The following is a 12784-nucleotide window of genomic DNA, read 5'->3' on the forward strand; positions in this document are numbered from 1 at the left end:
CACAAATAAACACCATTACTTGTGCTCAGTCAGTTTTAAACAAGACACGAGGAGATGATCTAAGGAGCGGGCACGAAGGGCCGGGTGCTGAACCTCAGTCCTGACTGAAACGTGTCTGAATCACTGAGAATCAAAAACAGCCATACACAGACATATATTATTCATGAACAAAAAAAGGAATTATATAGAAAAATGTGTTTGTATTCCTCAAAGTATGGCACTAAAACATAAAAAAAAAACACCTGGACATTTTCAAATTATTGTCAAGTCATAAGTTTTAGCAGAAATGTGAAATACTGTGATTTTTTTTATGCTGTTGTTGGTTTTAACACCGAACTGGCTGAAAAGTGTTGAGGTGTCTAGGATACACATTACTGTTCTTCTTCAACAGCATTTAAATAATTATCATCCTCATAATTACACACTCAATTACAATCATTGAAATCCAGTGGAAACACGGTTTTATGTTTCCTGACATCAAGAAAAAAAGAAAAAAACAAAACAAAACTGAAAAACTAAATTCAGTCAAAAACCTTCTGACAGTTCTGACACATCTTTGACATACAAATCACCAAAACAGTGCTGACTGGGAACAAACCCCTGCACACATTTGTCTCCGACAGTGAGGAGGCTGTGGAACGATGTTAAAGAGTTGGGCAGAGTAAAAAGACATCCCTCTTTCCTTTCCAGTACCAGGCTCCACTGTTAGCATTCCACCCAACAACCTGAGCCCCTCTGCTTTGGCCGCGCTCATATTTCAGCTCTGGCCCATTAGTTGGCAACCATTTATTAAAAACAGATTTCAGAAAGCCCTGCTGCCCAGGGACAGCTCTCTCTATAAATCAAGCAGCAGAAATGCCCCTCTTCACTACACCCCTCTCTTTAACGCTGAGTATCCATTACCCTTCCAACTCCCAGTTTATCTGCACAGCGTGAGCTTCACGTCCGGCACCGGATGAGGCTGTCGACAAACACTCCACACCAGCTACACACTCAATTTGCAGTGGAAACGCACACACGCAAACATGGAAACTTGCATTGCAACTTACCATCGACCACATCCCTTTTGTAGTCGCTGTCATTGTCGCTGTCTGTGGGCCGGTAGTAAATGTAGAAACCTTGGATTGGAGTGTTGTTGTTACTCGAGGGACTGTACTGCATGGGGATGGAAAAAAGATTATGTTAGGCTACAGCAATCTGGTGGGCAATTATTATACAGGGAGAGGAAATTTTCCAGCAACTAATGGCAGGCGCTTGTTATCAGCAGATGTACCGGACTGCGAACGAGCGAGATTGTGATTGCACTGTCTGTCTGAAGTTCAGGAAATAATGAGACTGACTGAGGTTAAGTAACTGCGGGGAACTATCTGCATCCATCTGCAGCTCCAACTGTTGTAGGCAGGAGAAACAGCTTTGAAGAAAAACATAGACGGACGGGGCCTCTTAATCTCTGTTAGAGCCGAGCTCTAATCAGCACAGCCGCTCAATTAAAGGTCTGATTGAGATTCGGCTGCCAGAGAACCACCAGCGGCTCAACACACAGGTGAGCCAGCTGCAAAACACACTACGTACTGTAAACCAGTGGTTACCACATTATTCTGCCACTGGCTGGTCTCACACAGTGGTCAAAAGTGACTTAATACTAGAGTTTTAATGTACTTATACTTTTACTCCAGAGCTGCAAACCTGACACTTAACACTTGGGTTTGAGTCGGACTTAAGTCTCAAAAATGGAAGACTTGAGGCTTGACTTGTTGGCTCCATGATGTCATGAGACTTAAGACTTGAAAGCAAAACCATTCAAGTGTCAAGTTCTGACCTCGTGAAAACACAGAGCAGTGTTAACACAGTCAGATAGGTATTAAACAAGCCAACACTTTATCTCAACAGCTTCATTCAAAAGGTAAAACTGGCAGTGAACGCATCTGAAATTCTAGCAATAATCCCTCATTGAACTGGAAAACTACGGTAAGCGCAGCAGGTCATACCTGTGCCAAGGCCAAGTTTGCCATTACTCCCAGAAAAGTTTGTTTAAAGCCTTCATGATCTTGTCATTGCCCTGTCTGACTTCTTCCTCACGTAAAGGATCTATAAACTCCACTCGCAGTAAGCGTAGTGTGTGTCAGTGGTGTACTCACAGTCCAGCGCAGCATGATCTGTGTGTCGCTGATGGCGTCCGTGGAGGAGATGTGAGGTCCGACCACGGGGCGGTCTGCCATACGCGGGCTGGCTTGCGGCACCTGATACGGCTTGGAGGGGATGCTGTGGGGACTCTCGCCGTACATGTTCATGGCTACGACGCGGAACTTGTAGGTGGAGCCTGAGAAAGGGATACAATGAGGAAGGCTGTGTTACAGTCCGGTGGCGCTGAGGAATGACTGAACGGCATCGGTAGGCATCTATCAATGAATCACAACCGGTTATGGTGATGCTCAAGTCTGAGCTTCTGAGTCATTTTAGCCTCATCATTTAGCTGAAGTTGAGAGGTAAGAAGTGTGAACAAATCTTTGCTGCTTTGCTCGTGGAACATGACGATGTTTGCTTTAAAACCTTTGGGACAACAGTTGTCAGTCACTCATGAACTAAAACAGTCAGATATCAGCTGGATGAACGAGTCAGTCCTGTATGCAGCAGTGAGACAGGTAACATCAGTCTGGATTAAGGCTGACTGATCAAAATCTAGGCGGGAAAATAAAATTAAAACAGACTAGTCACTGGATGATGACGACTGGTGGTTTTTTCTTTCAGTTTTTCTCACTCGGCGAAGGATCAAAAAACCCTTATCTGGGCAGAGGAATCACGTCACGCTCCACTGGACTGTAAAGAAAAGTTTTCAACTATGTGAAAACTCACCAGGCTCCAGGTTGCGAACTTCCACAGACAGTTTGAGAGGCGAGATGTTATCCGCAGCCACAACCCACTCTGCGCTGCGGCCGCGCCTGTACTCCACGCGGAAGGCCGTGATCGGAGAGCCGCCGTTCGCCCTCGGGATCCAGGTGACATACACCGAGCTTTCGGTCGCCATGGAGATGGTTGGGCGATCGGGGGCCTCCGGCACTGGGACAAAAAGGGACATACTTTGAGTGGTGCAGACTTCTGTGAATCCAATTACAAAAACACACAGAGAAGCAATGAGAACAGGCATCGTTGTGTCTCATCTTCAGGAGAGGATGGAACAAGTTCACAGAGGCAGCAAAGAGGACAGAATACACATCACAGTGAAGTGGCATGCCATGGAAGAATGTGTACTTACTGCCTGAGCTCTTAGCCACAAAGTTAGAGAGGGCAGGAGAGAGTGAGAGACGGAGGAGAGAGGGTTAGTGAAAAGAATAATATGAGTTTCAGCTTGTAATTCGAGTAAAACATGCACACACACACACACACACACACTCAGATGTGACCCTAAAGTTGTGTGAAATCTCTCAGCTTTCTGCTTACAGCATCCTTCATCCACAGAGTCATTACAGGGTGTCAACTATCGCTTCACAAGAAACAACGCAGACCACATCTAAACATCAAGCTCAGAGATCGACTCAGCACGGTCTGGTCATGAACTATCGATGCGACAGAAAGCCCCGTTAGAAACATCCCACAGTCAACACCTGTGCACAGGCCAGCAGCTGCAGCAGCAGCAGCAGCAGACTGTGTCTACATTTACCTCTGTCATGTATGATGACTCCAAAGTGTGTGTTGGGAGTTTTGTCCTCCGGAGCTTTGGGCGGCATCGAGACGACGGGAGGCTTGGACGGATTCTTGTTGGAGGAGGTGCTCTTCTCTGAGAGAGAGAGAGAGAGAGAGAGAGAGAGAGAGAGAAAAAAAGAAAAAGAAAGGCCGGGAGTAAGAAAACAAGGCGCGACAGGTTTTCAGGGCTATCAGTTCCACCAAAAGCACATGGAACAGCTCCGGATGTTGGCTCTGAAATCTAAAATTTCCTCCCTGGGTTTCAGAGCTGTTCTGGTTTTATCAGGGTGGGGTTCAGGTTTCCACTTGACAACTCCTGACAGCTTGGAGGAGTGTGTATCCAAAAACAGAACAGTCACATGAAACTTCATGATAATTATATTAAGCAGATTCTTAAGTAAAGATAAAAAAAACCCCATCAATTTAGTAAAAGCAGTTGCCACTGAGGATACAGAGTTTCTGTTTGGGGTATCTGGAGGATTTTAATGTCTGCAGATTAAGAGTAATTACATGTGGGGGCTTTTTAAGACTCTTGACTGATATTTTTTGCCCTCCATATTTTTTTTTATTTGACTGTTTTAGATGGAAACAGTATTTGGATTCAGTATTATATTGCTGTCAATGAAGAAGAGGTTTTGAAACAAGCATCATTAAATGAGATCCATTTCACAGAAAACTGAACAGGTGAATTAATGAATACAGTTTAGACCCAAAAAATTCACAGACCTTCATGAAGATGAGTCAAATATTTCTTAGGAGGATGACGTTGGCAAACTCTGAAGCCACATCTGGACATAAGAGCCTGGTTTTTGGACTGGGTGGCATTTCTTTTTCCTTTTTTTTCTTTTTTAGTTCAGGACCATTTTGTGAAACAACCACCCTTAGGATACAATCATATCCGTGGTTTTTGGCAGTGTTTTACATATTTCTGACTGGGGAACATTTTTTTCAACCCTGCTGCAGTACAGCATTATTGTTAGTTTTCAGAACATTTGCGGTTGTTCTTATTTTTATTTGTCTAAAAAGCACAAAAACCTCGATCATTATGATTGCATCAAGGACTATAATTGGATATTGGATGTGATGGGCATAGTTATTTAAAAAAAAAAATCTCCTTTAAGATTCACTGTGTGGCTGTGTGCGATACATTTTTAATCGTCTAGCAGTTATTTAGTGATGAAGTGTAATAACTTCATGCTTTGGTGGATCCACTTCTCCTCAGCCTCTCTCATCATCTGCTTCTACTTCAGTTATTGATCTTTCTCAGTCCACAGTAACTGTGACCAAACGTTATGGTGGCTGAAAGTACTCTATTGTGCTTCCTCTTCTATAAGTCACAAACATACTGTGATTCTGCAGAGTTTGCTCTGGAGGTAGAAAACACAGTGAGATTCACTGCTATTGATGGAAAAAACGAAGCATGTTTAATTTCTGACATGTGTCATAAATGACTTCCTGAACTTCTGCTGAATGTCAGTGTAAAATGTTGAGTCATGAAATGAGCAGATGCTCTTTAACTCAGAGGAAGTGACACCAAAACCTGACATTTACTGTTGATGTTTGAGGCAGCTGAAAATTTTCTTCCTTCTCTTGAAGCTTTGTTGGAAAATGTGGAATGCGGTGTCTTCCAGCGGTCAGTTATTCCCAGGAATATGACAAGAAACACTAAACAGCCTAATGTTAGACTGGTAATAACTGTTATTTTAATAGTGTCTGAGTGTGTTTGCGCACGTTTGAGCCAGAGGTTGGACTGACCCTTGCCGGTGCGGAAGGTGAGCATGGCTGGCTGGCCCTCGCCTGCTGAACTTCGAGCCACCATCAGCACCTCGTAGAGACTGGAGGACTCCAGCTCCGACAGCCGCAGGGTCTTCTCGCTGCCAGGGACACGAACTGTATGCCAGCTCCCCACCACTGTTCCCATTTCATCGACCTGACACACACACACACACACACACACACACACACACAGACACAGACGCAGACAGACGGCCACACACACAGAGAGAGACAAATACAAACACATGACTCAAAATGACAGAGAGAAAAACAAAATCATCTGTCGACCCATAATCCTCCACGGTTCAGCCTCTTTCCGAGCCTGGACGACGACAGGGAACGGCCTCACAAACAATGCCTTAGAGATTTCTGTCACAGTTTCCAACTCCAGCAAAACGGAGCCCTGCTGCCAACACAGTCTTAACTAGTATCGCTGAAGTTTTTATAGTCAGAGTGAGCTTATTACTGAAGCAAACACAGGATTTTAAAGAGGAAATGACCAACGCTCAGTCAGCCCAGCCCTGGCCCTACCTTCTTTATTTAATGGAATAATTACATTCGCCCATTCTCAGCTGGTTTAATGTGAAACTTCAAGGAAAGGTCATGTGTTTGTGGTAAAACTGAAATCACTTTTTTAAGACAATGGCAAGAAATAAGTGAAATGTGGCAGCATGTATTCACCCCCCCCCCCCCCCCCCTCACCTTACGGTACTTGACAAAGTAGGCGATGATTGGACTGCCTCCATCACGGCCCGCCCTCCACTCCAGATCGTACATGTCGGGCTTGTGAGTCTGCGGCGGGCTGGTGATGATCGGCGCCTCCGGAGTAGGGCGCTCACCGCTCCTGTCAGCTGGCAGGCTGACTGTGTCGCCCACGCCGTCGTCGTGGCCCTCGTCGCTTTGCATGGACGGGAGAGATGGTGAAGCCTCCAGCAGCACGGCGGCAGTGGAGCCCGGCTGGGAACCTGTCAGTGAGCAAATGTGAAATATAACTGAGGTCGTAACGACACAAACAGATCACAGTTCAGTCGCATAAACAATAGTTTTAAAGGCAATATTCCCTCAGTATTTATAAAATACTGTCGTCAGGTTTCACCATTCATTCTTTTTAAACAGCCTGTCTGAGATGTGTAAAAACACAATCAATAGTCTCATTTAGGCGAAAAAATAAAGCTGCTTCTATGCAAACATTTCTTTGTCTAGATAAAATTATACGGACAAAAAAAATGTCTCAATATTTAGAGCAAATGTCTGAACCTCACTTGTGTAACGTTATCCACATGTAAACATCTTCACAAAGACTGATTCTAGATTTGTGAGATAAGACGCGCATTTTATGTAAGTCTTTTGAAGAAACCATTTCATTTTGAGAAAATGCAAACAAAACTTCCTGTGAGTGACAACCAAGCAGATTTATTTAAGTTATTGAAGGTCCATATTTTGCACTTTTCCTGTGTTTCATTTTAAGTATTGATCCATAAGAAGATATATTTGTGGATTTAAGAACCAAAAACCACCTCAATGTAGTTTTCATCTCCTCTCTCAGGCTTCTCTCTGGTGCAGATTTCAGGTAAACACTCAGAGAAACCAAATCGTGCAAGGTTGGACGGTCCGGGTGGGCGGGGCTTGGGGCGGTGACTGACGGCTGGATTTAAGACTCAGTTTCTGAATACGGGCTGTGTGATTTTCTTTGTGGACTGAGCGCTTTGATACTTTCACAGTATTAATGTAGAACTTAGACCTGATTTATGATCAAAAAAAGGAGATGTCAAGCTATCTTTATAGAAAATGTGACCTTTAAGTAGTTTAGTTATTGCAATCAATTTTTAAGCTCTAAAACATTTTTATTTACATCCCTAAATGTAAATTATCAATCATATATGAACACTGCAAGTAAAAAAAAAAAAGATTCTGATTAAGATCCTCTATTTCCTGCATAAGATAAATGTATATAATTCATTTGACAACGTATTTTTATTGTGAATCTTTAGCTGATTTATTGAGAACTTGGTTCTGCTGAGTTTTGGACGCCCATTGCTGGAGGAAGCGCCGTGTAATAAAAGCTGAAGCAATGGCACCAGTGTTACTCAGTCAGTGACTAACAGAGGTGGCCCTCCAGGTCCACACAGGACAACCAGTGCTGGAAAGTTTTACATTTGGAACAAGCCTTTGAATCTACATAAAATAACAAGAAAAACCTGAATCTCGCCAGCACTACATAATCATGCTTTGTTTGTTTTTCTCATTAAATCTTCACCAGAGCCAGAGAAGTCCACCTGGGCAAATCATGCGAGCTGGGAGCCTTATTATGGCCGAAGCCGGTTTGGCAGAGCCCGGGTGGAATTTTTCAAAGACCTTTGGAGGACTCACAGCAAGGCCCACGAGAGCAGGAACCTCTGGACTCTGGAGCCACACCGCGGAGGTCAAAGAGCAACATAATTGAATATTAAAATCTAAACATGTGAATAAGGAGGTTAAAGCAGCGAGGCTGGCCACAGGGTCACGCTGCAGGATCCTGGGTCCAGTTTCGGGGTGTTTTAGGTGTGTGCGGCACTGGTTCACTTTGTAAAACAAACAGGCCCGGAGCTGGTAACACTAGACCTGATCCTGGGACTGCGGCCAGCTGCCACACATTCCACACGCCAACCATTAAAATACCAGAGAGAATCAGACCCCGGCTCTACACCCAGTCCTACACACTCTCCTGCTCGTTCCCTCCCTCGGCCCTCCAACACTCTCGCCTCTCCACAGCTCTGACTCATAGCCTAACCACAGACGGGGCTCCTCCTCCACACACACTGATGCAGGAGGAGGCAATTAAGGCCACGGCACCCTCATGATGGAGAGGAGCGATATATCTCCAGTAAGTGCTACTACACCTGGACAGAGAAACCCTGCCAGGTCCTTCCCAGAAAAGGTCAGTCCATTAGAGGAGAACACCTGGGAGTAAATGTGATAGTAAATCACCAAGGATTACCAGCACAGACAAGAGCCTCAGATTAGACAGAGCTTTACTTATTAGGGGAAAAGTCAGTGTATGTTTTTATATTGTAAAAGTGATAGTTCCTTCCTGATGTAGCAAAGATTTTACAATTAATCTATCAGCTGTTGTTTCAAACTGTCTAGAGACAAAGTCAAAACGTCTTCAAAAGACATCCAGTTTTCAATGATTTAAACATAGAGAAGGACCAGATCTTCAAATTTCAGAAGATGGAACCAGTGTATGTTTTGGCATTTTTACTCAATAAACAATCTATTAATCAATTATCACAACTGCTGATTGATTTTCTGTCAATCAACTGATCAAATCATCTTTTTAGCACTAGTTGTTGCTATAGTGTGGCTGTTAGCTTGACCATTTGGGAGCAGGGGGAGCACAGTGTGTGTTGATGGGAACGACAGGGAGGAAACATCCAATCACATGACAGAATAAGAACAACGCATCTCCCCTGTGGTACATCCCACTGAACGGATGGAAGCAGTGGGTTGTCACGGTGATGGAAACAACGATACCAAACATAAAACCAAACATATTTCAGAGTGCTCTCCGTGATGAATTACAATAACAGACTACACACATCAGTGATACTGTTTACTTTGAATGCGAAGGGCATTCGATAAGCTCCGGTGCCTGGTACCTGAGAAACAGGTGAACACAAACTGACCTCAGAGTGTTTACATCTGCTGGACACATCCCGCTTATCAGCTCCACGCTCTGTTTTTGTTTCTGCTGCAACAGATATTAAAGCTCATTCTTCTTCCCGCGGTCTGCGGAAGGGGAGCAATTGTTTTGCAGTGAACTATCCTGATTTTGTCTGATTCGCACTCCCTGTGTACCACATGTAGCCGTATTAATCACTCTGCAGATACAGGGGCGAGCTGAGGAATGGGGCCCTGGCGTATAGCGTTTGGGGGATTTGGGGGAGAGTGGTGGGGGAGGGTTGTGATGTGTTAATAAATAAAAGGCAGTTGTGTATGATGTTGACAGCTGGGTGGTCTGGTCCTCGTCATAACCCTCCACGGCTACTCCTTACATTCCAGCGTCCGGGGGCTTATCCCCGACGGCGTGCACAAAGCTCACTCTCACGCTCAAGCTCAGTTCAAGGCTCAGGAGGAGGGCGGCCTTGGCCAAGCCTCTCCTACCAGCCTCAGAAAAACACACACACACACACACAGGGCAAGGACTCCCTGCAGATACTGTATGCGCAGGCCCACAGAGACCATGCCTTAACCCTTTCTAACACTAGCAAGAATTTCTGTAACACAACTCACACAGACTCATGTTGGAAGGAAAAGTGTTGCTCAAACCTGAAAAACTTGGTTTTTCGTTTTAAACACAAAATGTATTTTGGCCAAATCAGGCGATTTGACTTGGCTCTGTGAAATTGTCTTTTTTCACTATATTTCTGACATGTTATAGATTAAATGTTTGATTGTTTAGTTAAAGAAAACCACCGTGCCGTGACATTTCATTATCTGTTTCCTGCCTTCTGTAAACCCACAATAAATAATACAATAAACCCAAATAGGACATAAGTAGAAGATAACTAATGGATACGTACCTGACTGCGTTGTAAGCGTTCCATATGAATGTGCCGACCCAATGCCGTTGTCCAGCAGACACTGATAGACGCCCACGTCCTGCGGTGTCACACCTGTAATAACGAGTGAGGACCCAGAGATCTGAAAGCGCTGCGACGGGGTGATGGGGTCAGCGTTGAACAGCCACGTGATGTTCGGGGAGGGGTTTCCTCTTGCTACGCAGGTAAAACGAGCAGAGGAGCCGAGAGAGACGAGCTGGTTGTTCAGGCCCTCCAGAACAGACGCCGGCTCTGTAGAGGAGAGGACGAAAAACATTAACCTCACCCCCATCATCTGCTGCAAAGACTCTCCATGTAACTTCTCTTTCTTCGTCTCTTTCTCACCAAGAACATTCACAGTGTAGTTAGCGCTGATCACAGTCCCCTGCTCCGTCTCAGCAGCACAGGTGTAGCTCCCTTCATCGCTCCTCGTCACCATCACAAAGACCAGGTTGTTGTGCTGCCGTTGGTGAAAAGGCCCCGGTGTGACCTCCTTGCCGTACTTAAACCATTTGGCTGCCGGTGCAGGGCTACCAGACACGATACATTCCAGCGTCAGCGGCTGCGACTTCTGCACCAGAACAGTCCTTGGGGCGGTGGGGTAAACTATCCGCACTGAGGGGGAGGAGTCTGAATCTAAAACACACAAATCCACTATGTTAGTAGAAGATAACAGAAAACATGGCTGACACAAGAAAACTCCTGAATCTTAAAATTAAGCGTCATCAGACTTACCTTTCACTGACAGCTTGGTGCCATGAGGCTGCACCACGGTTTTCCCGGTAACAGGGTTGAAGGCACCACATTTATACATGCCCTGGTGCTGGACTGACGCTGACATAATCTGAAGGTTTCCAGATGGAAGAACTAAAAAGTCACCTGAAAGGAGGAAGATAAAGCAGTCTCAATGATAACACAGACAATGGATGAATTCTTGAATCATGCTACATGTGATTAATATCAGGCGATATTAAGGGATGAACGATATTCAAAAAAACAAATCGTACATAATTTTAGTTGGAATGGTCATTATTGCATTTCATTTTCACGGAATAAAAATCTAAAAAGGATTATGATGTGATTTTTCGTTCCTTCACGTCTGGAGGCCAGGGCGTCTCTGTAGCACCACAATCTTTCACTTATGGTATATTATAACACATTTTACCTTTATACAAAACAAATGCAGCCCCTGCAATTTGCTGTTGTCTCATTTTGTATAGAATCACATCATTAAACTCTTGTCAAAGTCGTCCCTCAAAAAATAAAAAAGAAACTGCACATTTATTCAGTGGTTTCTTACCTGTTGACTCTTCCATCCACTCCCCTCGCACTCTTAGTCTAGGAAGGGCTGGAGGGACGCTGTGCGGTAGAGGACACTCTATAAGAACAGCACTGCCTTCCTGCACTGATAATGACCGCCGTCGACCATCTTCATATTCTGAAATTTCTGCACGGACAGAAAAAAACACATGATTTCTTTAGTTAAATTGACTTTCTGTGCAGAATAGGAGACATTCAATACACGCCGAGTCTGAGTGTAGTCAAGAACGAAGGCCAACAGCGCTACTTGAGAGTTGAGCTGTTTGTGTTGGATCACTGGGTTTGTTTATTGTTGCAGTGAGCGATTCTATTCAGCTTGATACAGTTGCAGATCGGGGTCAACCCCTTTGGTGTAGTGTCCAACAGCAAGCAGCATCCCAGCAGGAACATAACACACTACACAGGAAAGCCCAAAGCTCATTAAGGATACCGGTCAAGAGGCATCTGGAAGAGTGCCCGAGGTAAAAACTCCTACTGCTTCCTTCCCCTGCACCACTCAGCAGCAGGCAGCTGAGGAAAGGCTTTCTCTCTAAGTGTTCAACACTCACAAAATGGCCTTCCTTTCCTCAAGGCAACTTCCTCTCTTTCTTTACCCGCCTGCTTTGAAGTGAGTAGAAGTGTGCACCGACCTGCTATGTCCACACGCGCCAGGCGACTGGCGATGGCCGGCCCGTGGTCCAAGCGTGCCACACACTGGTAGACGCCAACATGGCTGGGCTTAAGGGAGGAGATGGTGAGGGAGCCCCTGTTGAGCTCCACGCCAGGGAGGGTGTCCCGGGCCAGGGGACGGCCTCTGAAGCGCCAGGAAACCGCAGCTGATGGAGGACTTACTAAGCAGTGCAGATGAGCTACAGAGCCTTGACTCTGAACCAAGGAGGCGGGCTCAGAGCTAAAGGAAGGATATTGAGCTGGTGAGGAGACAAGAGCAAAGAAAAATATGTTCAGAATCTTCAATCAGTAATTTTGTCATTGATGCTTCGTTAGATCAAATTAAAAAAAACATGCAACACATCCTCATGCAGACATATTTTTGCCTCCATCCAGAACAATACAACGGAGGTGCTCAAAGAAAACCACAAGACACATTTCTCCTGGCTTTGAGATGAGTGAGAAATAGTGAACTGACTATTTAACTGTGCAACGTCTCAGGTTCTGGGAGATATTAGCTGTGTTGTTTTTGCCATACAAATTGAAAGCATCTATTTTGAGTAAAACCATGTTACTAGCGCCGATGTCTTCATCCTGATTACGTTTGATCTTCACAAAGCACCGGCCCTGTTCTGCCTGCTGTGATGGCTATCAAGCTAACCCTTCCTGCTCCTGTAGTGGACCTGATGTCTTCAACTGAAATGAGTATCAAAAAAGTCACAAATTATAACTTTAAAGTTGTAAGAATTACATTTCTGCCCAGCTGGGAGCAGGAAACT

The 12784-nt window shown here is 44.8% G+C and overlaps 1 protein-coding gene across 2 annotated transcripts in view; it reads right to left on the reverse strand.

Annotated features, from left to right (window-relative positions):
* cdon (cell adhesion associated, oncogene regulated) overlaps nt 1–12784 on the reverse strand; it is a 33472-nt gene that overhangs the window by 6559 nt on the left and 14129 nt on the right. The window contains exons 3-13 of one of the 2 annotated variants that reach the window (XM_056374751.1): nt 11987–12265; nt 11338–11484; nt 10773–10916; nt 10383–10673; nt 10020–10289; nt 6160–6422; nt 5437–5611; nt 3659–3775; nt 2854–3057; nt 2139–2320; nt 1050–1155 (exon numbers count right to left, since the gene is read on the reverse strand). In XM_056374751.1, the coding sequence (XP_056230726.1) occupies nt 1050–1155; nt 2139–2320; nt 2854–3057; nt 3659–3775; nt 5437–5611; nt 6160–6422; nt 10020–10289; nt 10383–10673; nt 10773–10916; nt 11338–11484; nt 11987–12265 (2178 nt within the window). Of the gene's footprint in view, nt 1–1049; nt 1156–2138; nt 2321–2853; nt 3097–3658; nt 3776–5436; nt 5612–6159; nt 6423–10019; nt 10290–10382; nt 10674–10772; nt 10917–11337; nt 11485–11986; nt 12266–12784 lie in introns of both variants that reach the window. The other variant, XM_056374750.1, reaches the window with a different exon arrangement.

The sequence above is a fragment of the Seriola aureovittata genome, chromosome 4 (assembly GCF_021018895.1).
Source record: "Seriola aureovittata isolate HTS-2021-v1 ecotype China chromosome 4, ASM2101889v1, whole genome shotgun sequence".
NCBI lineage: Eukaryota > Metazoa > Chordata > Actinopteri > Carangiformes > Carangidae > Seriola > Seriola aureovittata.